This window comes from Rhinopithecus bieti, unplaced genomic scaffold, assembly GCF_001698545.2.
Source record: "Rhinopithecus bieti isolate Rb0 unplaced genomic scaffold, ASM169854v2 scaffold_10264, whole genome shotgun sequence".
Classification (NCBI taxonomy): Eukaryota; Metazoa; Chordata; class Mammalia; order Primates; family Cercopithecidae; genus Rhinopithecus; species Rhinopithecus bieti.
The window spans coordinates 17,297-41,673 of NW_016806418.1; the positions used below are offsets into that span (position 1 = coordinate 17,297).

At 52.3% G+C, this 24,377-nt stretch overlaps 4 protein-coding genes across 11 annotated transcripts in view; all 4 read left to right on the top strand.

Annotated features, from left to right (window-relative positions):
- The window catches only part of CUNH19orf84 (chromosome unknown C19orf84 homolog), a 6,795-nt gene extending 4,332 nt beyond the window's left edge, over positions 1-2,463 (top strand). Inside the window, exons 2-3 of the mRNA XM_017876448.1 lie at positions 179-362; positions 1,326-2,463. Of these exons, the coding sequence (XP_017731937.1) occupies positions 328-362; positions 1,326-1,854 (564 nt within the window). The 5' untranslated portion in view covers positions 179-327 and the 3' untranslated portion in view covers positions 1,855-2,463. The remainder of the gene's footprint in view (positions 1-178; positions 363-1,325) is intronic.
- Positions 2,464-2,717: 254 nt separating this feature from the next.
- LIM2 (lens intrinsic membrane protein 2) lies at positions 2,718-10,514 on the top strand. 2 transcript variants are annotated; one of them, XM_017876446.1, is made up of 5 exons: positions 2,718-2,824; positions 3,314-3,620; positions 8,182-8,331; positions 9,789-9,923; positions 10,162-10,514. In XM_017876446.1, the coding sequence occupies exons 2-5, from the start codon at positions 3,320-3,322 to the stop codon at positions 10,221-10,223; spliced, it is 648 nt and encodes a 215-aa protein (XP_017731935.1). In that variant the 5' UTR covers positions 2,718-2,824; positions 3,314-3,319; the 3' UTR covers positions 10,224-10,514. The 2 variants fall into 2 exon arrangements, with proteins under 2 accessions (XP_017731935.1, XP_017731936.1); XM_017876447.1 differs by having other exon boundaries at positions 3,314-3,494.
- Positions 10,515-18,075: 7,561 nt separating this feature from the next.
- NKG7 (natural killer cell granule protein 7) lies at positions 18,076-19,238 on the top strand. Its single transcript, XM_017876449.1, has 4 exons — positions 18,076-18,475; positions 18,547-18,693; positions 18,780-18,914; positions 19,017-19,238. The coding sequence occupies exons 1-4, from the start codon at positions 18,319-18,321 to the stop codon at positions 19,073-19,075; spliced, it is 498 nt and encodes a 165-aa protein (XP_017731938.1). The 5' UTR covers positions 18,076-18,318; the 3' UTR covers positions 19,076-19,238.
- A 2,327-nt stretch (positions 19,239-21,565) lies between these two features.
- Positions 21,566-23,713, top strand: CLDND2 (claudin domain containing 2). Of its 7 annotated transcripts, XM_017876456.1 has the most exons (4): positions 21,566-22,411; positions 22,794-22,934; positions 23,236-23,355; positions 23,597-23,713. In XM_017876456.1, exons 1-4 carry the CDS (start codon positions 22,243-22,245, stop codon positions 23,668-23,670), a joined length of 504 nt encoding a protein of 167 aa, XP_017731945.1. In that variant the 5' UTR covers positions 21,566-22,242; the 3' UTR covers positions 23,671-23,713. The 7 variants fall into 7 exon arrangements, with proteins under 7 accessions (XP_017731945.1, XP_017731944.1, XP_017731942.1 ...); XM_017876455.1 differs by lacking the exon at positions 23,597-23,713 and having other exon boundaries at positions 23,236-23,588; XM_017876453.1 differs by lacking the exon at positions 23,597-23,713 and having other exon boundaries at positions 21,566-21,877; positions 22,227-22,411; positions 22,794-23,588.
- The last annotated feature ends 664 nt before the right edge of the window (positions 23,714-24,377 follow it).

The window sequence follows — 24,377 nt, forward strand, 5'->3', positions numbered from 1 at the left end:
GCCTCCTGGGTCTGAGGGAGGAGGGGCTGGGGATCTGGACTCCTGGGTCTGAGGGAGGAGGGGCTGCGGGCCTGGACTCCTGGGTCTGAGAGAGGAGGGGCTGAGGGGGTGCTGGAGGCCTGAAGTAAGCGGTCTTGAGGAACTAGATCCAGGTCCCCGCCTGCGCTTTTTCTTTCAGGGGTCCGGATCACTCCGCGAGCCACGCCCCATTTCTGACCTGGCCAAGCCCCGCCTCTCTCCGCCTGGGCCCCTCCCCAACCTTCCCGGGCCCTCGAAGGATCTCCGCGGCGAAGTTGCTAGAAGATACTTAAGAGGGCCCCAGGGGAGATGGAACAACCAAAGGACGGGGCTGGGCCCGAAGGGTGAGACAAAGACCTCCTGAGAGGGGGACAGAAACCCAGAGAGAGGAGGGGACCGTGAAAACGAGAGAGAAAGGGCGCACTGAACAGACCTGCATAGAGAATCAGGAAAAACAAAAAAGGCTCAGGTATCATCACATAGAATCTTAGAAGAGCTTAGTGAGAGTTGAGCGAGATATTTGGAAACAGGCGGAGACAGGGTGCAGTGGCTTATGCCTGTAATCCCAGCATTTTGGGAGGCCGAGGCAGGTGGATCACCTGAGGTCGGGAGTTCCAGACCAGCCTGAATAACATGGAGAAATCTGTCTCTCCTAAAAATACAAAATTAGCCGGGCGTGGTGGCACATGCCTGTAATTCCAGGTATTCGGGAGGCTGAGGCAGGAGAATCTCTTGAACCCGAGAGGCGGAGGTTGCGGTGAGCCAGATCAGCCATTGCACTCCAGTCTGGGCAACAAGAGCGAAACTCCGTCTTTAAAAGAAAAGAAAAGAAAAAGAGCTAGAAACAGATACTCATCGAACAGAAATTTCCAAGAATAAACCAAGAAATGTGAAGACTCCAGGGATCCCCAGAAGGCTGGAGAAATCGTGGCTGTCCACTGTTTTAGCACTTACCAGACCCAGCCCTGTTATTCGTGCCTTTGATGCGATCCAAAGCCATCTTTGACTCTAAAGTTAAGGTTTGGAATAGGAAAATGATTTGTCTAAAGATACACCACCAAAAGCGAGGCGGCCAGGAATTGGAACTGAGTTCTGTCTGATGCTGCAGTTCATGGCAGAGCTGCCTGTTTCTCTAGAGAGACCCGGGTTAGAAACAAAAAGAGAGAGAGAAGCGGGAGAGGAAGTCACAGGTGGGCACAGAGGATGGAGAGATGGCTGCCTTCCGCAGAGGTGCAGAGACAGCCTGGCAGCCAGAAATAAGGAAGTACGGAGACGCTGAGCCCCACTGACCTGTCTTTTTGTTCTAGGAACAACCTGTCCCTGCCGTCATCTGGGACTGAGCCATGGCCCCCTGCGCCTCTCCCAACCCCGCCACCCTGGCTCCTGAGCTCCACAGACCCCGCCCACCTGGGGCTCCCAGAGAGCGTGGCCTCTGTCACCGTGCCCATACGCCTGGACACCCTCTCCTGCCTCCTGCACAGCGCCCTGCTGGGGGCCTACACCTTCCAACAGTCCTTGCCCTCTTGCTCCTGCTGCCCCCAGGCAGGCCACACTCAGCCGGGCGCAGTCAGGAGGCCTCCCAGGGGACGCGGGGGCTGGGAAGTCAGGCACAGGCCAGGCTGGGGCCGGGGTCCATATCGACGAGGAGGCCTCGGGAGAGCTGAGCAGCCAGACAGGGGTCGGGCGGGGGTCCGTGGGGCTGGCCCCAGGACCCCACCAATGACGCTGCCATCAACACCAACACTGCCTGCCCAGGATGGGAAGAAGGAAGCTAGAGGTCCAGAGCCACCCCTGGAAACACCACCAGCTGCTGAGGACTGGGAGACAGAGTACTAGGACCCTGGAGGGTCCAGCACCTGAGATTGCAGTCACCCAGGAGGGTTTTCCTGGGGCCCGGAGTGACCTCAGGCCTGTCAGAAGAACCCCAAGAAACATCTTCCATCCTCCCCTCTTCCCAAAACCATAGTCCCAGGAGTAGCTCCTGTGAGCCACTTGGTGAACCTGAGCTAAGTCACCTGAATCCCAAGCCAGAAGAAAACCCTAAACCTCATACCCAGGCCAGTCTCCTTGATGGCCTCAACCCCATTCCCAATGCCATCCGCAACCACAACCACAATCTTTACCTCATTCTCAATCCCCAAGATTCCTCGAGCCCCATCCCCTACCCTCTCCCTAACCCCAAAGCCACTCCTACCAGCCTCTCTCTTCCCCACTGTCAATCCCTATTCCCAAACCCATTCATTCCCATCCCTGTCTCCAGTCCCAACTCCACTTCTGCACCTCAACCCAAACCCACCCTCGTAACCAACCCCTTTCTCCTCATTCCCTATGTACCTCAGCCCATCTTTAATGTCCTCTGAATCTACAGCTCCAAAGAGCCCCATCCTCAACCTTAGCCACAGCTCTGTGTCCTTCCCCACGAAGAATAAACAATAAATGTGTGACTCTCCCTGTATCTTGCGTGTGTGTCTGCGTGTGTGTGCTTACACAGCTCGGACAAAGCCAGGGTTGCTGTGAGCAAGGCTGGCTACAAGGTAGTGGGTCCAGGGGAGGGTCACAGAGGTCAGTGAGCAGGGGCTGGGGGTAGGGCGTCCCCTGGATGCCTGCTTCAGCAAATTCCATTTGAGGCCTCTGCCACCGCTGCATTTCTGATTGCTGGAAGCTGCTGGATCGTAGGACCATTGTGTAGGGAGGCTTAAGGGATTTGGGGAACCTATGGGGGCCAAGAGGCCAGTGACCAGGCTCAGCTCAGTCTGCACAGAGGGGCCGTGGCAGAAGGAGGGCTCGGGCAGGCTCTGCCACTCAGGTAGGCACCAAGCATGGGACCCGTAGCCCCCTTTTCCCCAAGTCCCAGGAGTCTAGGGTCCCAGCTCCTCCTTCTCCCAGGACCTGGTGTCCACCCCCTGGCCCCTAGCCCCTTCCTTACCCAGCACCCAGGAATCCAGGCCCCTGGGCCCCTCCTCACCTAGGACTCAGGAATCTAGGCCTCCAAGCTACTCTTTGCTCAGAACCTGGAAGTCCAGGTCCCCGGCCTTCTCTTCCCCAGGACGCCAGGCTCCAAGAACCCAGCCCCTCCTCCCTGTCGTCTTTCCAGGATCCCTACCATTCTCCTCCCTCAGACCCAGGAGTCCGGGCCCCCAGTCCCTTCCTTCCCCAGGACCCAGGCGTCTAGGTCTCCATCTCCTTCTCCCAAGCACCTGGCATCCCACTCCTGAGCCCTCTCTTCCCCCAGTTCCCTTCCTCCATCAAGTCCCAGGAATCTAGCTCCCAACCCCATCTCTCCCCTTCCCCGCAGATCACCATGTACAGCTTCATGGGTGGTGGCCTGTTCTGTGCCTGGGTGGGGACCATCCTGCTGGTGGTGGCCACGGCAACAGACCACTGGATGCAGTACCGGCTGTCAGGGTCCTTCGCCCACCAGGGCCTGTGGCGGTACTGCCTGGGCAGCAAGTGCTACCTGCAGACAGACAGCATCGGTGAGCCCCCCGGCCAGGGTCCGGGCCGTGCCTGGGGAAAGAGCAGGGCGGACCTCGGGGCCCAAGGACACCTGTATTCCAGATGGAGAACTCTGCGGCTCAAAGAGGGAAAGGGAGCAACCCAAGGTCACTCACACGGAGGGGGCAGAACTGGTACTGCAGGGTTGCTTTCTAGCTGCAGTTACACGGGGTGCTGGTTTGCAGGTTAAGTTGGGAGAGGTGGCATTTCCTGACGCCTCAAAGGTGTCATGCACAGCAACTGGGGCTAGTGTCACAAAACAGCATTTTCTAAATATCTGCTATGGACCAAGAACTATGTTAGGTACTGGGGGATACAGAAGAAATATGGGCCCTGAATTTGCTAAATACTGCATAATGTAGCATAAAGTATTTTTGCCTACTTATAATGTACCAGGCCATAGATAGAGAGATACATAGAGATATATAGTATAGTGCATGCTGCATAATATCTATATTTAGTATATACTACATTATGTATAATATACGTAATTTATATTATTACATATAACTTATGTATAATATATGTAACTACATATATACATTAAAAAATTAATATACAATATAGGGTATTATACATGTACCTCTATTATATAATAAATTACTAATACATAATATATTGTATATAATATGCTACATATTATATAATAAATAATGCACATATAATATATTGTATATACGATGTAAAATGCATTATATTACACATTCATTATCTAATAAATAGTATATATTATGTTACATATAATAAATTAATAGTGTATATATTATACAATATATTATAATAAACATATAAAGTAGAGAATATTATATTGCACATTTATTATATAATATATTAATAAATTTGGCCTGGTGTGGTGGCTCACACCTGTAATTCCAGTACTTTAGGAGGCCGAGGTGGGTGGATCACCTGAGGTCAGGAGTTCGAGATTAGCCTGGCAAAAGAGGTGAAACCCGGTCTCTACTAAAAATACAAAAATTAGCCAGGCATGGTGGTGCACGCCTGTAATCCCAGCTACTCAGGAGGCTGAGGCAGGAGAATCGCTTGAACCCGAGAGGTGGAGATTGCAGTGGGCCCAGAAAGTGCCACTACACTCCAGCCTGGACGACAAACAAAGGCTCTGTCGGCAAAATAAATAAATAAATGAAAATTAATTAATACTATATAATATATTGTGTATTACTACTAGTAATAGTATTAATCATACCTGGCATTAATTGAGTGCTTACTATGCCCTATGTGCTATTCTAAGCACTTTACATGTAAGGGCAGTTCAATTGTATGTAAGAGTGAGACATGAGATGTGACCTCAAAATTCAAACATCCTCTTGAGTAGTTGAGAGGAAGAGCTAAGCCCCACTGAGTGCTGGACGTGACAGGCACGCCCACCCATTTCTCCCTGGGCCAGCCCTGAGAGAGAGGCAGGACGATGCCTGTTTGCTGGAGGGGTAGACTGAGGCAGGGAGAAGTGGAAAGATTTGCCTTGGGCCAGCAGCTTCAGAGTCCCATCTGCCTGACTCCACACATCCTTCTCATTTCTGGCTGTCTCATCTGTGACACTTCTACATTTCTCCTGCTTCAGGCTGGGAATTCCCTGAGGGATGGCCCTGAGCCGCCTCTGTCTTTTCTCTGCCAGGGATGCAGGAGACAGGGAGGCTTGGTGAAGGTCTTCGGGTTTTTTGTTTGTCTGTTTTTGTTTTGTCTTGTTTGAGACAGACTCTCACTCTGGTAATGGCGCTATCTTGGCTCACTGCAACCTCTGCCTCCTGGGTTCAAGCAATTCTCCTTGCCTCAGCCTCCCAAGTAGCTGGGATCATAGGCCCCCACAACCATGCTTGGCTAATTTTGGTATTTTTGGTAAGAGACAGGGTTTCACCATGTTGGCCAGGCTGGTCTTGAACTCCTCCTGACCTCAGGTGATCCACTCGCCTTGGTCTTCCAAAGTGCTGGGATTACAGCTGTGAGCCACCACACTCAGCCTCATTATTTCATTTGACTTGATTTTTGTAGAGAGAGCATCTGGCTGTATTGCCCGGGCTTGTTTCAAACTCCCGGCTTCAGATGGACAGGGTGGCTCAGCCTGTAATCCCAGCACTTCGGGAGCTAAGGTAGGAGGATCACTTGAGCCCAGGAGTTTGAGACCAGCCTGTGCAACGTAGGGAGACCCCATCTCAACAAAAAATAAAAAATTAGCTGGGCATGGTGGTGTGCTCCCCTGGCCCCAGCTGCTCAGAAGGCTGAAGTGGGAAGATCACTTGAGCCCAGAAGTTCGAGACTGTAGTGAGCTAAGATAGAGCCACTGCACTCCAGCCTGGGTGACAGAGCAAGACCCTGTCTCAAAAAATAAGAAGAAGATACAAGAAATACTTAAAAAGAAACCCTCCTGGCTTCAAGCAATCCTCCTGCCTTAGCCTCCTAAAGTGCTAGGATTCCAGGTCTGAGACCCTGTGACCGGCCTGAATTAGTGTGCTAGGGGTGCCGTAACAAAGTCCCACACACCAGGTGGCTTGAACAAGAGCAACGTGTTGTCTCACAGTACTGAGGCCTAGATGAAGATGTGGGTGAAATCACTTCTTTCTGAGGGCTGTGAGGAAGAATCTGTTCCATCTCCCTCCCTCCCTGGCTTCTGGTGATTTTCTGGGAATCTTTGGTGTTCCTTGGTTTGGAGATGCATTACTCCAATTTTTGTCTCCCTCACGCATGGCATTTTTCCTGAAAGCGTGTCTTGTGTCCAGATTCCTCTTTTTATAAGGACGGCAGTCTTTGTTTTATGTTTTGTTTTGTTTTTGAGATGGAGTCTTGTTCTGCCGCCCAGGCTGGAGGGCAGTGGCATGATCTTGGCTCACTGCAACCTCCACCTCCCGGGTTCAAGTGACTTTCCTGCCTCAGCCTCCCGAGTAGCTGGGATTACAGGCGCCCACCACCACGCCTGGCTAATTTTTGTATTTTTAGTAGAGACAGGGTTTCACCATGTTGACCAGGCTGGTCTCAAACTCCCAACCTTAGGTGATCCACCTGCCTTGGCCTCCCAAAGTGCTGGGATTACACTGGGCAGGAGCCACCAGGCCCAGCCCAGTCTTTGGATTAGAGTCTCACCCTACTCTAGCGTGATCTCTTCATAACTAATTATATTTGCAAAGACTCTATTGCCAAATAAGGTACCATTCTAAGGCGCTAGTCACAATTTCAACATAAAATTTGGAGAGGGGACAGAAAGATATAACTCAACCCATAAAATATCCATGGAGAACCTGTCAGGAATTTCTCTCACTGAGGCTTCTACAAGACAAAAGACTGGGTTTTACAAAGATCCTAGACTTTTTACTATTCAAAGGCAAGATGCAAGGTTTGAGGTATACCATTTTCCTGGGTGCTCCAGGAGACAGAACAGCCAAGCGGTTAGGAGCGCGGGCCTTGGAGCTTGGATTCCGACTCCAGCCCTGTTTCTAATTATGAAACCTCGGGCAAGTCACTTTACCTCTCTGGGTCTCCATTTCTTCACTTGAAAATAAGAATAAAATGGTACTTATAGAATAGGACTCTGGAGGAACAAATAACATCACACCTGGGTAGTGAGCCTGGCGCATAGTTAGCTATTGCCAAAGGAGGAAGAGATTATTATTATCTTTCCCACAGCATTTCCTGAGGGGCCAGCACTGGGCAAAGCACAAGAGAAGAATGGCCCCAGTGCTCAACACTCATTCATTTCACGCATTTATCAAGCACCTATTATGCACTAGGTGCTAGGTGCTGGGGACCCAGTGGTGAATGAGACAGCAAGGCCCTTGTCCTTGCAGAGCTAAGGATTTACTGAGGAGAGACAGACATTATAAATGAGTTAAAAACAAGTAAATAGGACATTTTCAGATATAAGCAAGTAGTATAAAAGAAATGAAAGAGTAGGCTGGGTGCAGCGCCTCACGCCTGTAATCTCAGCACTTTGGGAGGCCAAGGCAGGTGGATCACTTGAGGCCAGGAGTTCGAGACCAGCTTGGCCAACATGGCAAAACCCCATCTCTAATAAAAATACAAAACTTATCCAGGCGTGGTAGTGTGCACCTGTAGTCCCAGATAGTTAGGACCCTGAGGCAAGAGAATTGTTTGAACCCCGGAGGCGGAGGCTACAGGGAGCTGAGATTGTGCCACTGCACTTCAGCCTGGGTGACAGAGGAAGACTCAGTCTCAAAAAAAAAAAAAAAAAAAAAAAAAAGAAAAGAAAAAAAAATGAAAGAAATGTGAGAGAGAATAGTAATTAGCAGGAAAATATAGGCAATCAGCATTCATTCATTCATTCAACAAACATTTCCCGAGGCCAGAATGCAAACCAAATGTGTAGTGGGGGTGTTTATGACACAGAACCAACCCAGTGCCTGTCCTCAAGGAGCAATCAGGCTGGAGGGGGAGACAGACAAAGAGAGTCACAACCCTTAGCCGTGGGTAAAGATGATGACTGAGGGGTGGGGAGATGCTTCCTAGAGGAGGGGTCATGGGAGATAGGCTTTGCAGGATGAGTAGGAGTTTGCCAGGTGAAGAAGAGGGCATTTGCAAAGAAGGGAAGGATGAGCTGGGTTAGGGATATGGAAAGGGGCAAGGCATTTTCATCTCAGAGGTAGCAGCATCTCTCACTTAGAGCAGGGGAGGCGTGGGAGTGACCATGGGGTGCTCCCACAGCATACTGGAATGCCACCCGGGCCTTCATGATCCTGTCTGCCCTATGCGCCACCTCCGGCATCATCATGGGCATCATGGCCTTCACTCATCAGCCCACCTTCTCCCGCATCTCCCGGCCCTTCTCTGCTGGCATCATGTTTTTTGCCTCAAGTGAGTAAGCCTGCCCTCTCCCTACTCCTCTCCTCGCTGTCATCTCAAACCCCAATCTGTCCCCATCCCTCAACACCGTTCTCACCCCTTACTCCTCCTCACACTCAACCCCACCCCACCCTAATCCCATCCCCACACCCAAAACCAACCTCATGACTATTTCTAGTTCCGGTCTATTCTGACACTAGCTGGTGTACTACAATTCAGTTCTGGCACTAATCACCTAAAATTTGTGTTTGATTCCACAGGTTAAGACCACAGTCCTTAGCAAGACTGCCTCTACCTCAGCTACAAGCTGCAAGCAGGGTGCCTGGGCAACCCATGCTTTTGATCCACTGGCTACAAACTAGGAGGTTCCCAAGACCCACTCAGATTCAAAAATTTGCTGGAATAAGTCACAGAATGCAGGAAAGTGCTATACTTACAGTTATAGTTTCCTTATAGAGGACACAACTCAGGCCCAAGCAAATGAAGAGACACAGGGCAGAGTCGAGGAGAGCCCAAAATGCAGAGCTTCCAAGCCTTCTTCCTGTGGAGCCAGGGGTCACCCTCCCAGCACACAGATGTTTTCACCAATAGGGAGCGCCATTGAGCTTCAGTGTCCAGAGGTTTCATTGGAGTCTTGTTAAATAGGCATGACTGATTGAATCGTTGACCATTGATGGAACTGTTTCCAGCTTCCTTTCTTCCCCGATATGAAGTTGTTCAGAGCCCCAACCCTCTAATATCATGGTTGGTCTTTCTTTTTTTTTTTTTTTTCCTTTTTTGAGATGGAGTCTCGCTCTGTCCCCCAGGCTGGAGTGTAGTTGCTCAATCTCAGCTCACTGCAACCTCCACCTCCCCTCGCGGGTTCAAGTGATTCTCCTGCCTTAGCCTCCTGAGTAGCTGGGATTACAGGTGCACACCACCACACCCAGCTAATTATTATTATTTTTTGTGTGTGTATTTGTAGTAGAGATGGAGTTTCACCATGTTGGCTGGGCTGGTCTTGAACTCCTGACCTCAAGTGATCCACCTGACTCAGCCTCCCAAAGTGCTGGGATGACAGGCCTGAGTCACTGTGCCTGGCCTGGTTGGTCTTTCTGACAACTACACCCAACCCTGAGTAATCTCACCTCAAATCCATAAACTCAGATTGGGCCCAAGAGGCTCAAGAATAACAAAGACCCTCCTATTACTCAGGAAGTTCCAAATATTGATTCTCCCTTCCAGGAACCAAAGACAATGGCAGTTACATTATAAAGCACAACCACGTCCAACCCCATCCCAAACCTATCCCCCAATCATCTTTACCCCTAATTTCAGCTCAACTCCCATCCTCACTCTTATCCCCACCCCCAACCCACTTCCACCCCTTTTCCCAATCTTAGTTTCCACCCCCATCATCAGCTGTCTGCCCATCTCCAAAACCACACCCAGCCTTAGTCTCACCTGCATCCTCCTGCTTCTCTCCTTAGCTCTTTTTGTCTTGTTGGCCTTGGCCGTCTACACTGGAGTCACCATCAGCTTCCTGGGCCGCCGCTTTGGGGACTGGCGTTTTTCCTGGTCCTACATCTTGGGCTGGGTGGCAGTGCTCATGACGTTCTTCGCAGGTACTGGAGGCAAGGGGTGGGAAGGTCAGTGTCCGGGGCAGAGTGGGCAGCAGATCGGGTGGAGGATGGTAGGGTGTCCCACATGGGTCCCCCAGCACTGGGTGAGGAGGAAGACTCCAGGCCTATGGAGTCTGGGGTCGTGGATACCCAGGGAGAAAGAGAGTAGGGTGTTGGACTCTCTTGGGGTGGAAATGGGGCTGGGGGGTTTTAAGGGGGTCAATTTGAACTTCTCATGCAGGGATTTTCTACATATGTGCCTACCGGGTGCATGAATGTCGGCGCCTGTCTACACCCCGCTGAACCCAAATGTGTCACCTAACTTCATCTGGAAGTTAAAGCGAGGCCACTGAAGAGGAGGAGGAGAGTCTAGAGGCCTGAAATCCTGGTTCCTAGGGGAATGAGGGGGCTCAGTTCTGGACTCTGGGTTGCGGGGGGAGGTTGACTCCTGGTCCTAGGCCGGAAGGAGGAAGAATGGGGCCTGTGGGAGGGAGCTGAGAAGACTCAAGTCCCCACCTGCCTGGCAGGTTGTTAGAAAATTGGAATATCCATTAGAGTAACTTTCTGAAGTCTAATAAAACTGACGTGAAACTACTAAAGTGTTAATCCTTGAGGGACTGGGATGGGGAGAAACAGCTGTAAGGGTGGTGGGTGTGGGCAGAGGTGCTTTTTTGTGTGTTTTTCTCGTTGTTTTCGTCATTGTTTTGAGATGGAGTTTCGCTCTTGTCACCCAGGCTGGAGTGCAATGGTGCGATCTCAGCTACCTGCAACCTCTGCCTCCTGGGTTCAAGTGATTCTCCTGCCTCAGCTTCCCAAGTAGCTGGGATTACAGGGGCCCACTACCACGCCTGGCTAATTTTTGTATTTTTAGTGGAGATGGGGTTTCACCATGTTGGCCAGGCTGGTCTAGAATTCCTGACTTCAGGTGATCCACCCACCTCTGCCTCCCAAAGTGCTGGGATTACAGGCGTGAGCCACCACACCCGGCCCAGGGGTGCTGTATTATGGAGGCCCAACCTTCTCAGTTTCTGCAGGGAGGGGAACAGAGATCAATCAACAGTACCTGTCCAGGAGCTCACCACAATTCAACTTCCAGAAAATGGGTGTGTAGGATAATCGGACAGATGAAAAGATCTCTGAAAAAACTCCCTGCCCACCCCACCCCCAGTTGACTCTCTCCAGCCTCCTCTCTCCTCCCATGATGCGTCCGTTCAAAGGAAACACCAGAACCCTGAGCCTTCACCTCTGGAACCTACCCTTCACACACTATTCATGACCGTGATCTTCTCTTCATTCACTCATTAGTAATTCATTCTATTAATTGATGCTGGCTGGGTGCGGTGTCTCACACCTGCAATCCCAGCACTTTGGAAAACGAAGGCAGGTGGATCGCTCAAGCCCAGGAGTTCCCCAGGCAGCATGAGAAAACCCCATCTGTAAAAAAAACACGTTAGCTGGGCATATTGGTGTGTGCCTGTCCCAGGAGGGTCGCTGGAGTCCGAGGAGACGGAGGTTGCAGTGAGCTGTGATCGCACCACTGCACTCCAGCCTAAGCGAGAGTAAGACTCTGTCTCAAAATAAAAAAGAAAAAGAAAAAGAAAATAAATGGTTGCTAACTGCCATTAGATTTACTAATGTCTATCATAAAATAGTAAGACTATTTCACAAGGCTGATTCTAATGAGACTATTTACTACAGCTATGCTAATAAATATTATGTTTATAGAGGTTTATTCCCTAAAATAATATTTACTGGGGCCTCCTCAAATAAAAATAATACTGTATGTATAGAGGCTTTCTCTAATCATAATGACAATTGAAGCTTTCTCTAATAATTTATTGAGGCCTATTTAAATAGAAATATTTGCCGAGCCTGGCCGGGCGCGGTGGCTCAAGCCTGTAATCCCAGCACTTTGGGAGGCCGAGACGGGCGGATCACGAGGTCAGGAGATTGAGACCATCCTGGCTAACACGGTGAAACCCCGTCTCTACTAAAAAAATACAAAAAACTAGCCAGGCGAGGTGGTAGGCGCCTGTAGTCCCAGCCACTCGGGAGGCTGAGGCAGGAGAATGGCGTAAACCCGGGAGGCGGAGCTTGCAGTGAGCTGAGATCAGGCCACTGCACTCCAGCCTGGGCAACAGAGCAAGACTCCGTCTCCAAAAAAAAAAAAAAAGAAAAAGAAATATTTGCCGAGCCTTATTGTAGTAATCATATTTATAGGGGCTTACTGTAGCAATAATAATGATATAATTATGACTCCAGACTCAGGACTCCAACTTACCTACTCAACCTACTTACTCAACATTTCCACTTGAAGAGGCATCTCCAATCTCATATATCCAAAAATAAGTTCCTGATCTCACACACACCCTATGTGCTCCTCCCATGGTCTTCCCCATCTTAGGAAATGACAACCCCATTTTTTATTTTATTTATTTATTTTTTGAAATGGAGTCTTGCCCTGTTGCCCAGGCTGGAGAGCAGTGGCGTGATCTCGGCTCATCGCAACCTCTGCCTCCCCTCCCCGGTTCAAGTGATTCTCCTGCCTCAGCCTCCCAAGCAGCTGGGATTACAGGTGTCTGCCACCACACCCAGCTAATTTTTGTATTTTTAGCAGAGACGGGGTTTCACCATGTTGACCAGGCTAGTCTCGAACTCCAGACCTCGTGATCCACCCACCTCGGCCTCCGAAAGTGCTGGGATTACAGGCGTGAGCCACCATGCCCAACCAACAACCCCAGTTTTATCCAGCTACTCAAGCCAACAACTTTTGGATTCAATGTTGGCTTTTTTTTTTTTTTTTTTTTTGTGACAGGGTCTCAGTCTTGCCCAGGCTACAATGCAGTAGCGTGATCACACCTCACTTCAGCCTCCACCTCCCAGGCGCAAGTGAGCCTCCCACCTCAGCCTCCTGAGCAGCTAAGACTACAGGCATGCACCACTATGCCTGGGTAATTTTTTAATTTTTTGTAGAGATGGGGTCTCCTTATGTTGCCCAGACTGGTCTCTGTCTACTGGTCTCAAGTGATCCTCCCACCTCGGCCTCCCAAAGTGCTGGGATCACAGGTGTGAGCCACCTCAGCTGGCCTGTGTCTGCTTTTGGTTTCCTGTAAATCCTCAAAGACAGCACCTGGCACATGGTAATCACTCAAAAGAACATTTGTTGAACCATAAATACTTATTCAGGCCAATTGATAGTGCTGTTTATTGACTTACATGAAGTATTATTTATTGAGAGGTACTCTAATGATATTGAGATTTAATATCCTTTTATCATTATAATAGCCATTAAATATTATGACTAGAGTGAGCCTCCATAGAAATAATAATGCCTTCCATAATAACTGTTTACCATTAGCATTCATTTCTTTATTAGAACGTAGGTTAATTGAGCATTAGTCTTTTTTATTTTATTATTTATTTTTGAGACGGGGTCTCGCTCTGTCACCCAGACTGGAATGCAGTGGTGCGATCTTGGCTCACTGCAACCTCTAGCTCCCAGGTTCAAGCGATTCTCTTGCCTCAGCCTCCCGAGTAGCCGGAATTACAGGCGCACGCCACCACATTCAGCTAATTTTTTGGGTCCTCCGCGGCAGATGGGGGCTACTGAGGAGCTTTCAAGTCTGGGAAAGGTTGGAAGGGACTGGAGAAAGTTGGAAGAGACCTGGGGTGATTCAAAGAATCTGACAGTACTTAGACAAGACTGACAGAGACCTAAGAAAACCACGTGGCCAAGCAGGTGACAAGAGCTGTGGACCCCGAAAATCTGAGACAGGTCTCAGTTAATTTAGAAAGTTTATTCTGCCAACGTTGAGGACGCGCACCTGTGACACAGTCTCAGGAGGTCCTGACGACACGTGCCCAGGGTGGTTGGGGCACAGTTTGGTTCTAGACATTCTAGGGAGACATGACATGTCAATCAATACATGTAAGAAGTACATTGGTCACGAGGTCAGGAGATCGAGACCATCCTGGCTAACACGGTGAAACCCCGTCTCTACTAAAAAATACAAAAAAACTAGCCGGGAGAGGTGGCGGGAGCCTGTAGTCCCAGCTACTTGGGAGGCTGAGGCAGGAGAATGGCCTGAACCCGGGAGGCGGAGCTTGCAGTGAGCTGAGATCCGGCCACTGCACTCCAGCCTGGGCGACAGAGCGAGACTCCACCTCAAAAAAAAAAAAAAAAAAAAAAAGAAGTACATTGTTTCGTCCAGAAAGGTAGGGACAACTCAAAGCAGGGAGGGGGCTTCCAGGTTACAGGTAGGTGAGAGACAAATCGTTGCATTCTTTTGAGTTTCTTTTTTTTCCTAGATGGAGTCTAACTCTATTGCCCAGGCTAGAGTGCGGTGGCACAGTCTCGGTTTACTGCAACCTCCACCTCCTGTGTTCAAGTGATTCTCCTACCTCAGTCTCCTGAGTAGCTGGGATTACAGGCGTGCACTGCCACACCCGGCTAATTTTTGTATTTTTAGAAGAGATGGGGTTTCACTATGCTGGCCTGGCTGGTCTCAAACTCATGACCTCAGGTGGTCCACCTGCCTAGGCCTCCTAAAGTGCTGGGATTACAGGTGTGAGCCGCTGTACTGGCCTCTTTTGAGTTTCTGATAAGTCTTTCCAAAGGAGGCAATCAGCTATGCATCTATCTCAGTGAGCAGAGGGAGACTTTGAATAGAATGAGAGGCAGGTTTGCCCTGAGCTATTCCCAGCCTGACTTTTCCCTTTAGCTCAGTAATTTGGGGGCCCCAAGATGTTCCTTTCACAGAGCTCTCAGGAAAAGCTTCAGAAGGAGGCCTGGGGTTTTCCTCTGGCAACCACAGACCACAGCTGGTTGAGAAAGCAGGTGGAGGTCCTGTGAGCAATTCCGTCTTCAAGGCCAAGGCTGCCTTGCCTTTGTGCTCTTAAGAGATGGCCATGGCTGGCCTGGTGCGGTGGCTCACGCCTGTAATCCCAGCACGTTGGGAGGCTGAAGCAGATGGATCACCTGAGGTCGGGAGTTTGAGATCAGCTTGACCAACTTGGAGAAACCCTGTCTCTACTAAAAATACAAAATTAGCCGGGCATGGTGGCGCATGCCTGTAATCCCAGTTACTCAGCAGGCTGAGGCAGAAGAATTGCTTGAACCCGGGAGGCGGAGGTTGCTGTCAGCCCAGATCATGCCATTGCACTCCAGCCTGAACAACAAGAGTGAAACTTCGTCTCAAAAAAAAAAAAAAGAAAAAAGAAAAATAAAAAAAGATGACCTTCACCAGCTCTTGCTGGCTTGTGGTATCTGTGTCAGAGGGCACCAAGAACTTGGGCCTGTGGTCAGCCTGTGACACCTACATGTGCAGAGACTCACCAGAGCCAGGTACAGGTCATCTATGTGTGTGCACACATGCATGGGTGTGATGGTGGTGGTAGTGGGACCCACATGGGGAGATGAGACACAAGGTACAGGCTTGGACCTGGAGGTGAAATGAGGATGAAAATGGGCAGAGTTACGTATGAATTATAGACGTTGCAGAGAAGAATGAAAGGACAGTGGCCGGGTGCAGTAGCTCACTCCTGTAATCCCAGCACTGTGGGAGGATGAGACAGGTGGATCACCTAAGGTCAGGAGTTCAAGACCAGCTTGGCCAATATGGCAAAACCCCATCTCTACTAAAAATAAAAAAAAAAAATTAGCCTGATGTGGTGGTGCACAGTCCGTAACCCCAGTTACTCAGGAGGCTGAGGCACAGGAATTGCTTAAAACCAGGAAGCGGAGGTTGCAGTGAGCCAAGATCATGCTACTGTACTCCAGCCTGGGCAACAGAGTGAGACTCCATCTCAAAAAACAAAAAAAGGGTTGCGATGGGAATGAGAATAGGGTCAAGTTTCAGGAAGAGGATGGGGTTGGGTTTGGAGTAGGGTCTGGGGTTAATAATGGAGAGGGATTGGGGTAGGGTTTGGGAATGAGAATGAGAATGGAGTTAGATTTGAGGGTAGGAGGGGATTAAGGGTTGGAACTGGGAATAAGGATGGTGTTGAGTTTGGGAATTAGAATGACATTAGGTTTGGGGATGGGGTCGAATTGGGGGCTGGGGTTGAGTGTGAAGTTGGGACTGAGAATGGAGTTCTATTTGAGGATGGGGATGGGCTTAAATTAGGGGTTGGAACTGGGGTGGATATTACAAATAGGGATGGGATTGGGTTTGGAGTTGTATTCGGGAATGGGAATAGGGTTAACTTTGGGAATAGGGATGGGTTGAATTTGTGGTTGGAACTGGGCTTGATATTGAATTTGGGGATGGGGTTGGGTTTGGGGTTAAGGATGGCTTTGGGTTTGGGAGGGGGTCAGGGTTACAGATAGGCTGCGTGCTCTGACCTGCTACTCACTGCACACCATGGCAGATTTCTGGAAGCTTTTCCGGAGACCTGGCCTGCTCATGGCCTCTGCCACCTCTGGGAGCCTGCGCTCATGAATTGGTTCTCAGAGTGGTGCGGATCTGAGTGAAGGATGGGGGCTGCCAATCGGAGTCTCTCCAATAAAGGAGAGGAACCAACCTCCCAGGTCATTTCCCATTCTACACATTGCATTGCCAGCTGTTCTGGGACTGCTGGCCCAGTCGATCTTCAAGACAGAGGTCCTCTTCCAGACTATTCCCTGTGTATTAGTCTATTCTCACACTGCTATAAATAACTGCCTGGCCGGGCGTGATGGCTCACGCCTGTAATCCCAGCACTTTGGGAGGCCAAGGCGGGCAGATCATCTGAGGTCAGGAGTTCAAGACCAGCCTGTCCAACATGGTAAAAACCCAAAACCTACTAAACCTGAAATCTACTAAAAATACAAAAATTAGCTGGGTGTAGTGGTGGGCACCTGTAATCCCAGATACTCGGGAGGCTGAGGCAGGAGAACTGCTTGAACCCAGGAAGCGGAGGTTGCAATGAGCCGAGATTTTGCCACTGCCCTCCAGCCTGGGTGACAGGAGTGAGGCTCTATCTCAAACAACAACAACAACAACAGCAATAACAAAAGCTGCCTGAGACTTGGTAATTTATAAAGGAAAGAGATTCATTTGATTCACAGTTCAACATGGCTGGGGAGGCCTCAGGAAACTTACAATCAAGGCAGAAGGTGAAGGGAAAGCAAGGCACCATCTTCACAGGGTGGCAGGAAGACGTGCCAAGCCAAGGCAGGAAGAGCCCCTTGAAAAACCACTATATCTTGTGAAACCTCACTATCACAAGAACAGCATGGGGGAAGCCACCCCGTGATTCAATTACCTCCACCTGGTCTCTACCTAGACATGTGGGGATTATGGGGATACAATTCAAGATGAGATTTGGGTAGGGACACAAAGCCTAACCATATCACCCTGTTTCACAGAGGCCAAGTTTTCCTGGGTCTTCTACCTGGGCTGTGGTACCTTCACCTTACACCTGCTCGCAAGTGAGGTGTTGCCAGGACCTGACGTTGGTGTGAATGGAAGAGGCTAGCGTTTGGGGGGCTGGAGAACCCTGGACCGAAATCCTTATGTCTCCCAACACCCTCTAGGCCCCCCGATCCTGGTGATAAAGGCCACCAGGCTGGAGCCCCCACCAAAGCAGAGATGCCACTGAACTCATTTTATCAGATGAGGACGTGGGTATGTCTGCCTCTCTGCAAACCTTTCAGAATTGTGATTCTCTGCTGTTTACCTGCCCTCGGCATATGCTCCAAACTGCAGCCCAGGATTCTGAGCTCCCACCTGCCTCTTCCACCCTCAGGACCTGCAGTTCAGGCCCCCAGCTCCTTCCTCCTTAAGCCCCAGGAGTTCTAACTCCCAAGCTCCCTCCTTTAGTAGAGACCCTAGACTTGGGGCCTTCCTCCTCCAAAATGGAAGACTGCAGAACCCACAGGAAAGCATGACACATAGCCAACTGTCCCCTCCAGCCACATCTCCCCTCCCACTTAACGCACACCCTAGCCTGATTGGCTTCCTCCCACCTCAGGGCCCCCAAACCTCTCTCTCTCTCACCTCTTCCAGGAAGCCCCAACTTGGTGTTGAAGGTTCCAGGGGTGGGAGCTGTAGAACCTGTGACAGAGGCCAGTTCTAAACCACCACCCAAACCACTGATGATCTGACACCCTCAGTGCCCTCCCCCACCACACACTAAGTGGGGAACCGGACCCCAGGGAGGGGAGGGAGGACGTTGCCTGTGCAATCCAGGAAGGGAGGGTATGTGAAAAGTCAGCTACCGGGAACTGTGTGAAACCAAACCAGCCTCATCTGACAAAGCACAGGACCCCTCACTGCCCCGACTGCTTGCTGGTCTCTCTTTGTTGAGCTCTGAGGACCCAGGAGTCTGGGGCCACAGCCTCCTTCCCTCTGAGATTCAACAGTCTGATCAACAGCCTCTTCCTCCTCCAGGACCCAGAAGCCCCGCGCTCACCCCCATGGAGCGCTGCCGGTCCCTGGCCCTGCTTGTGGGCTTCCTGGGTCTGATGTCCTGCCTGATTGCTTTGAGCACCGATTTCTGGTTTGAGGCTGTGGGTCCCACCCACTCAGCTCACTCGGGCCTCTGGCCAACGGGGCATGGGGACATCATAGCAGGTAAGGGGAATGGGTGTCCTGCGGAGGGGTTGCCAGCGGGGATGGGTGTTCAGTGGTCTTCTCCCGATCAGGCTACATTCATGTGACGCAGAGCTTCAGCATTCTGGCTGTCCTGTGGGGCCTGGTGTCCGTGAGCTTCCTGGTCCTGTCCTGCATCCCCTCACTGTCCACCCCAGGCCACGGCCCCCTTGTCTCAACCATCACAGCCTTTGCTGCAGGTAAGGACTCTGGACTGGACTGGGGCATCGGGAGTCAGTGAATTCCTGCCAAAGGGTTGAGCTATCTCTCTTGTCCTTGCCCCCAGCCCTCTCCATGGCGGTGGCCATGGCGGTGTACACCAGTGAGCGGTGGGACCAGCCTCCACACCCCCAGATCCAGGCCTTCTTCTCCTGGTCCTTCTACCTGGGCTGGGTCTCAGCTATCCTCTTGCTCTGCACAGGTGACTATCCTGCCCACTGCCCTGGGGAGCTTGGGAGGGCCAATAGGGGGCCCTGAGGATGAAGGGCAGGGGCAAGTGCTTAAACTCTTTCTGGCCTCCCAGGTGCCCTGAGCCTGGGTGCTCACTGTAGCAGCCCCCGGCCTGGCTATGAAACCTTGTGAGCAGAAGGCAAGAGTGGCAAGATGAGTTTTGAGCGTTGTATTCCAAAGGCCTCACCTGGAGCCTCCGGAAAGTTTGGTCCTACATCCACCCCACCCTTCCAGGCCTTCCCCAGCCCCTCCACTTGTTTCTTCATTCATTCAACAAAATTTGGCTGGAATCTGGCTATTCTGAGATTAATTCTGCCAAGACCGAAGCCAACCGTCTGCCAGCTCCATGGCAGGAGCTGAGCACCAAGGGAAGGTGACAGCCCCCGAGGCCGACCAGCCTGCAGGGTGCTCCTGCCCAGCGCAACTGCCTGGCCCGTGTGGATACAGGCTCCAACCTGGGTGTATCTCTCCCCCTTCTCCAGCACTTTTCTTTCTCCCTGTGTCTTTCTCCCTTTAGCTGGCTCTCTTTCCTTCTCTCTCCCTCTCTGATTTTGTACCCCTTGCCAGAACTCGGCCCTTCTTTGCACGCAGTCTCTCTCAGTTCTCTTTGCACATTTCCCCATGCTTGGGACACTAGCACGGGTCAGACCCAGGCCCTGCCCACCAGGGGCTCAGTCTGTGGGGTGGTGGGGAGGAGGCACTTACAGACCAGAAGCAGTTAATACAGGCCAGATAGCAGTCCCAGTGCAGGGAGAACGCCGGAAAAAGACTAACCATATTGTGGAGGGATGGAGACGACTTTTCTGAAGAGAGAATGTTTAGGGGCTTCTTAAGGGCCAAGGAAAGGTAATATCCAGGCAGAGGGGCCCAAAGACGAACGTGCAGAAAAGTCAGGAGTCTTGTGGGAATGAAGAACGGTAATGTACGGCCAGGATATAGAATGTTGGAGGCAAGAGATGGAAAGTGAAGAGGGAGAGGCAGGTGGGGGCTATGGCCTCTAATGTCATGCTGGATTTTCTCTTGAGCATGATGGGGAGTTGGGAAAAAATTGTGGGCAGGGGAGGGACAATGTCAGCTCTGGGTGCCAGATAGACCCCCCTGTAGACATGAAGGGGAGGCCAGAAGGTCAGGGAGGAACTTGGCAATGCAACAGGTGGGACATGATGAGGCCTGACCTGGAACCAGGAAAGGAGGGAATGAGCCAGACAGATTCAGGGGCAGGAGGAGCAGGACTTGGGGACCCAAGGGTTTTCAGGGTGAGGGGCAAGAAGAAGGTGAGGACAGTGCCCAAGGGTCTGGCTCGATGAACTGGATGGGATGGCAAGGCCATCCCTAATATGGTGGAAGACACTAAGCTCAGATGGAATATGGTTGACGATTAAGGCCCTGAGGGGCAGCCAGGAGCAGGTGAGAATTTGAGTCGGGCTCAGGCGAGAGACCTTGGGTTGGAGATAGAATTTTGGATGGAGCATTAAGGAGCACTCAAACTTTGGCAGTGAGGAGGCTTGCCTGGCAAGGGAGTGCAGGGTGGAGCTTCAAGGGATACCCAGATTTACAAGTGAAGGGGAGAAGGCAGAGGAGCAGAAGTCTGCAGTTAGATAGCTGGGGACCTGGAAAGCTTCTGGGGTGCCTAGAATGTCAAGGGAAGAGAAGTTTTTTTTTTTTTTTTTTTTTGAGATGGAGTCTGGTTCTATCACCCAGGCTGGAGTGCAATGGTGTGATCTCAGCTCACTGCAACCTCCGCCCCCTGGGTTCAAGCAGTCCTCCTCCCTAAGCCTCCCGAGTAGCTGGGATTACAGGCGTGCACCACCACACCTGGCTAATTTTGTTGTCTTGTTTTTTGTTTTTTGTTTTTTTTGAGATGGAGTCTTGCTCTGTCACCCAGGCTACAATGCAATGGCACGATCTCAGCTAACTGAAACCTCCATCTCCCGGGTTCAAGTGACTCTTCTGCCCCGCATCCCAAGTAGCTGGGATTATAGGCACCCACCATCACTCCCGGCTAGCCTGGTTAATTTTTGTATTTTTAGTAGAGACAGGGTTTTGCCACATTGGTCAGGCTTGTCTCAAACTCCTGACTTCAGGTGATCTGCCCACCTCGGCCTCCTAAAGTGCTGGGATTACAGGCATGAGCCACTGTGCGCTTGGCCAAGGGAAGAGAAGTTTCTAAGAAAGGGCTGGGAGTGGTGGCTCACACCCATAATGTCAGTGTTTTGGGAGGCCAAGGTAGGAGGATTGCTTGAGCCACCAGTTTGAGACCAGCTTGGGCAACACAGCGAGACCCCATCTCTACAAAAAATCTTAAGAAAATTAGCCAGGTGTGGTGGCACATGCCTGTAGTTCCAGCTACTCGGGAGGCTGAGGCAGGAGGTTTCCTTGAGCCCAGGAGTTCAAGGCTGCAGTGAGCTGTGATGGTGCCACTGCACTCCAGCCTGGAAGAGAGAGATGGCTCACACCTGTATTCCCGACACTTTGGGAGGCTGAGGCAGGCAGATCACGGGGTCAGGAGGCCGAGACCAGCCTGGCCAATATGGTGAAATCCCGTCTTTATTAAAGATACAAAAATTAGCCAGACATGGTGGTGTGTGCCTGTAGTCCCAGCTATTTGGGAGGCTGAGGCAGAAGAATTGCTTGAACCCAGGAGGTGGAGGTTGCAGTGAGCCGAGATCATACAATAATAATAATAATGATAAAAGAAGGACTTGGCCTACCATGTAATGGCCCCCAAAGCTGCTGTCTGAATCTAAGCTGTCACTAAGTTGCGAGCTGCTGGGGTGTATGTATATGGTTGTGGGGGGAGTGAATATCCCTTTAAACAGCCACTGGGGAGGGGGTTCTGGAACCCCAGGCCTCATAGAGACCCAGCCTCCCTCCCCCTATCTCTCTGGGCTCTGTGTCTAAGGAGCCCTGGGGCGCTGGGTGTGAGTCACTTAGGTGGGCGTATGTGGAGGGGTGTCTGGGGAGGGCACTGAACAGGCTGAAGGGGCATTCCGCTGTGGGGAGACATCTCTGGGAAGAGAGGTTCCTCACAGCAAAGCCTGTGGTGAAGGTCTCAGAGGCCTCTCAGGGGAAGTCTCAGGGTCCCCAGGAAGGGGAACGAGGTCTGGAGGGAGGAGGTTGTGGGTCCTCAGGCATGCTTGTTGAGGGAGAGGGGTCTTCAGGTTCCCAGAAGCAGGGACCTCAGGCAGGAGTACTAGGGGAGGAGTGTGGAGGAAGCGGGCTCCTAAGCTGGGGGCCTCGGGGTAGGAAGGGCCTGGGCCCATCCTGCCCCTGTGGCCCCCAGCTGCAGCCTCAGTGGCATGGGGGTGAAGCGGAGCCTCCAGAGAGGGGGCATTCTGCTCAGCCTCGTGGCCAACGTCCTCATGGTGCTCTCCACGGCCACCAACTACTGGACCCGCCAACAAGAGGGCCACAGTGGCCTGTGGCAGGAATGCAACCACGGCATCTGCTCCAACATCCCCTGCCAGAGTGAGGCTCCGCCCGCCCAGATGTCAGAGGGCACTTCAGACTCCCAGGGCTCGGGACACACTGCTGGGCCCATGGCGAGACGCCCACCCCTTCCACCCCGGGCTCAGTTGCAGCTGTCCCTCCTCGGCCGAAGCCGCCACGAACCCCGCCCCTCGACTTGTGGGCTTGTCTCTGACCCCCTCCCCGTCCCGGTCGCGGCAGTAACCGCAGGTCCTGATGTGACCTCCAAGTCTCCGTCCAAACGACTGACTCCGGGTCAGGGGAACTCGGTTCCTGGTCACACACCGGGTTGGGGGGAGGAGACAGGAGAGCTTCCGGTTGCGGCCGAACCCGTAGCTGCTGGGGCGACGCCCGCGGGGGCTGATGCGCCCGCTCTCCCCAGCCACGCTGGCCGTGACTGCGGCGTGCATGGTGCTAGCGGTGGGTGTCGGCGTGGTGGGCATGGTGATGGGACTGCGGATTCGGTGCAACGAGGGCGAGTCGCTGCGGGGCCAGACCACGAGCGCCTTCCTCTTCCTCGGCGGTGAGACTGCAGCCCCTGCGGCCCGGGCCGGCAGGCGGGGCGGGCCTGGGGTGATGGAGGGGCCTGGTCACCAGGGGCGGGGCTTGAGGTACTCGTCAGGGATCCGAGGGACGGGGCTGGAAGAAGCCGAGAGAGGTGGGCGGGGCTCTCAGAGCGGGAGGTGCCGGAAGGGGCCTGGGCCAGAGGCGGGCCGAGAGCCGATAGGCGTGGTCTGATAGAAGGGGGCGGGTCTGTAGGGGCGTGGCCTGGGTGCAGCCCCACCAGGCCCAGCTAGCTCATCCTGCGGCTGGGCGGGGCCCAGGACTGCTGCTGCTGACCGCCTTGATAGGCTACACGGTGAAGAACGCGTGGAAGAACAACGTCTTCTTCTCTTGGTCCTATTTTTCTGGGTGGCTGGCCTTACCCTTCTCAATTCTCGCGGGTAACCTGCACAGCGGGAAGAGGGTGGAGGAGACTGCCCAGAAGACCCTCACCCCAGAGGCTCCCCAGCTGCCCTTCCAGTAAACCCCGGGGACCTCTCAGGGACTCCCCAACACACTAACGACTCCCGCAGACCTGGCATTGACCCCCTTGGAGCCCCAAACCCCAGTCCCCGGGGCCCGCCAGGCCATCCGCCCCAGGGCCCACCTTCCTTTTCCCGCCCCGCGTCCCCTTCCCCCCAGGCTTCTGCTTTCTGCTGGCAGATATGATCATGCAGAGCACCGACGCCATCAGTGGATTCCCCGTGTGTCTGTGACTGCAGCCTGCCTGGGGCAGAATAAAGGAACGGCTTTTTTTTAGCGCTGCGGCTCCGCGTGCTTTTCTGGGGGTCGTGGGGACGCAGGCACGGGGTTGCATAGAGACTCAGGGAGGACATAAGGACACGAACCTATAGGGAACGTGGAGACGGGGAGACACAGACATGGAGACACAAGTCTCCAAGGATTGGAATGAGAACAGGGACATGTGGGAGGGGCGGGGCCAGGATGGGACGTGGGCTTTTGGAGAGGGTGTTGAGGGGCTGTGGGGACAACATGGAGGTGAAGTAGAGACATGGACAGGGGAGGATACGGATATGGAAAGGAAAGGAAACACGGGGATGGAGAGAGACCGACACGCAAGGATTCAGAGGCGTGGGAATACGAGTACTGCAACTTGGAGAGGCCGGAAAGAAGTGGGGGATCTGGAGAGGGAGAGCAGATCCGGGGATACCGGGAAGCGTTTATAGGACCGGGAGGATCTATAAACTCCGGGCGCGATTCCCTCCAGTGCTCGACCTTTCCCCTAGTTCTCTGCCCTGCCCCCTCGGCCAGGCCTTTCCTTCCCTCTCGGGGTCCGGCTGGCTCCCCGAGATCCGCTTCCCATTGGTTTGCGTTGCTTGCCACACCGCCCTTCCCTCCGGCCTCTCGATTGGTCCTCTGTCGGGGAGGCGGGCTCTGCAGTGGTTGACTGGCTGACCGTGCT

Bases quoted from the DNA above. Each gene is read 5' to 3' on its own strand.
- LIM2 (XM_017876446.1), top strand. From the start codon at position 3,320: ATGTACAGCTTCATGGGTGGTGGCCTGTTCTGTGCCTGGGTGGGGACC. The intron at 8,332-9,788 runs GTGAGTAAGCCT...TTCTCTCCTTAG, and splicing joins CATCATGTTTTTTGCCTCAA to CTCTTTTTGTCTTGTTGGCC. The intron at 9,924-10,161 runs GTACTGGAGGCA...CTTCTCATGCAG, and splicing joins GCTCATGACGTTCTTCGCAG to GGATTTTCTACATATGTGCC.
- NKG7 (XM_017876449.1), top strand. From the start codon at position 18,319: ATGGAGCGCTGCCGGTCCCTGGCCCTGCTTGTGGGCTTCCTGGGTCTG. The intron at 18,476-18,546 runs GTAAGGGGAATG...TCTCCCGATCAG, and splicing joins GCATGGGGACATCATAGCAG to GCTACATTCATGTGACGCAG. The intron at 18,915-19,016 runs GTGACTATCCTG...CTGGCCTCCCAG, and splicing joins TATCCTCTTGCTCTGCACAG to GTGCCCTGAGCCTGGGTGCT.
- CLDND2 (XM_017876450.1), top strand. From the start codon at position 22,432: ATGTCAGAGGGCACTTCAGACTCCCAGGGCTCGGGACACACTGCTGGG. The intron at 22,935-23,170 runs GTGAGACTGCAG...GCGGGTCTGTAG, and splicing joins CGCCTTCCTCTTCCTCGGCG to GGGCGTGGCCTGGGTGCAGC.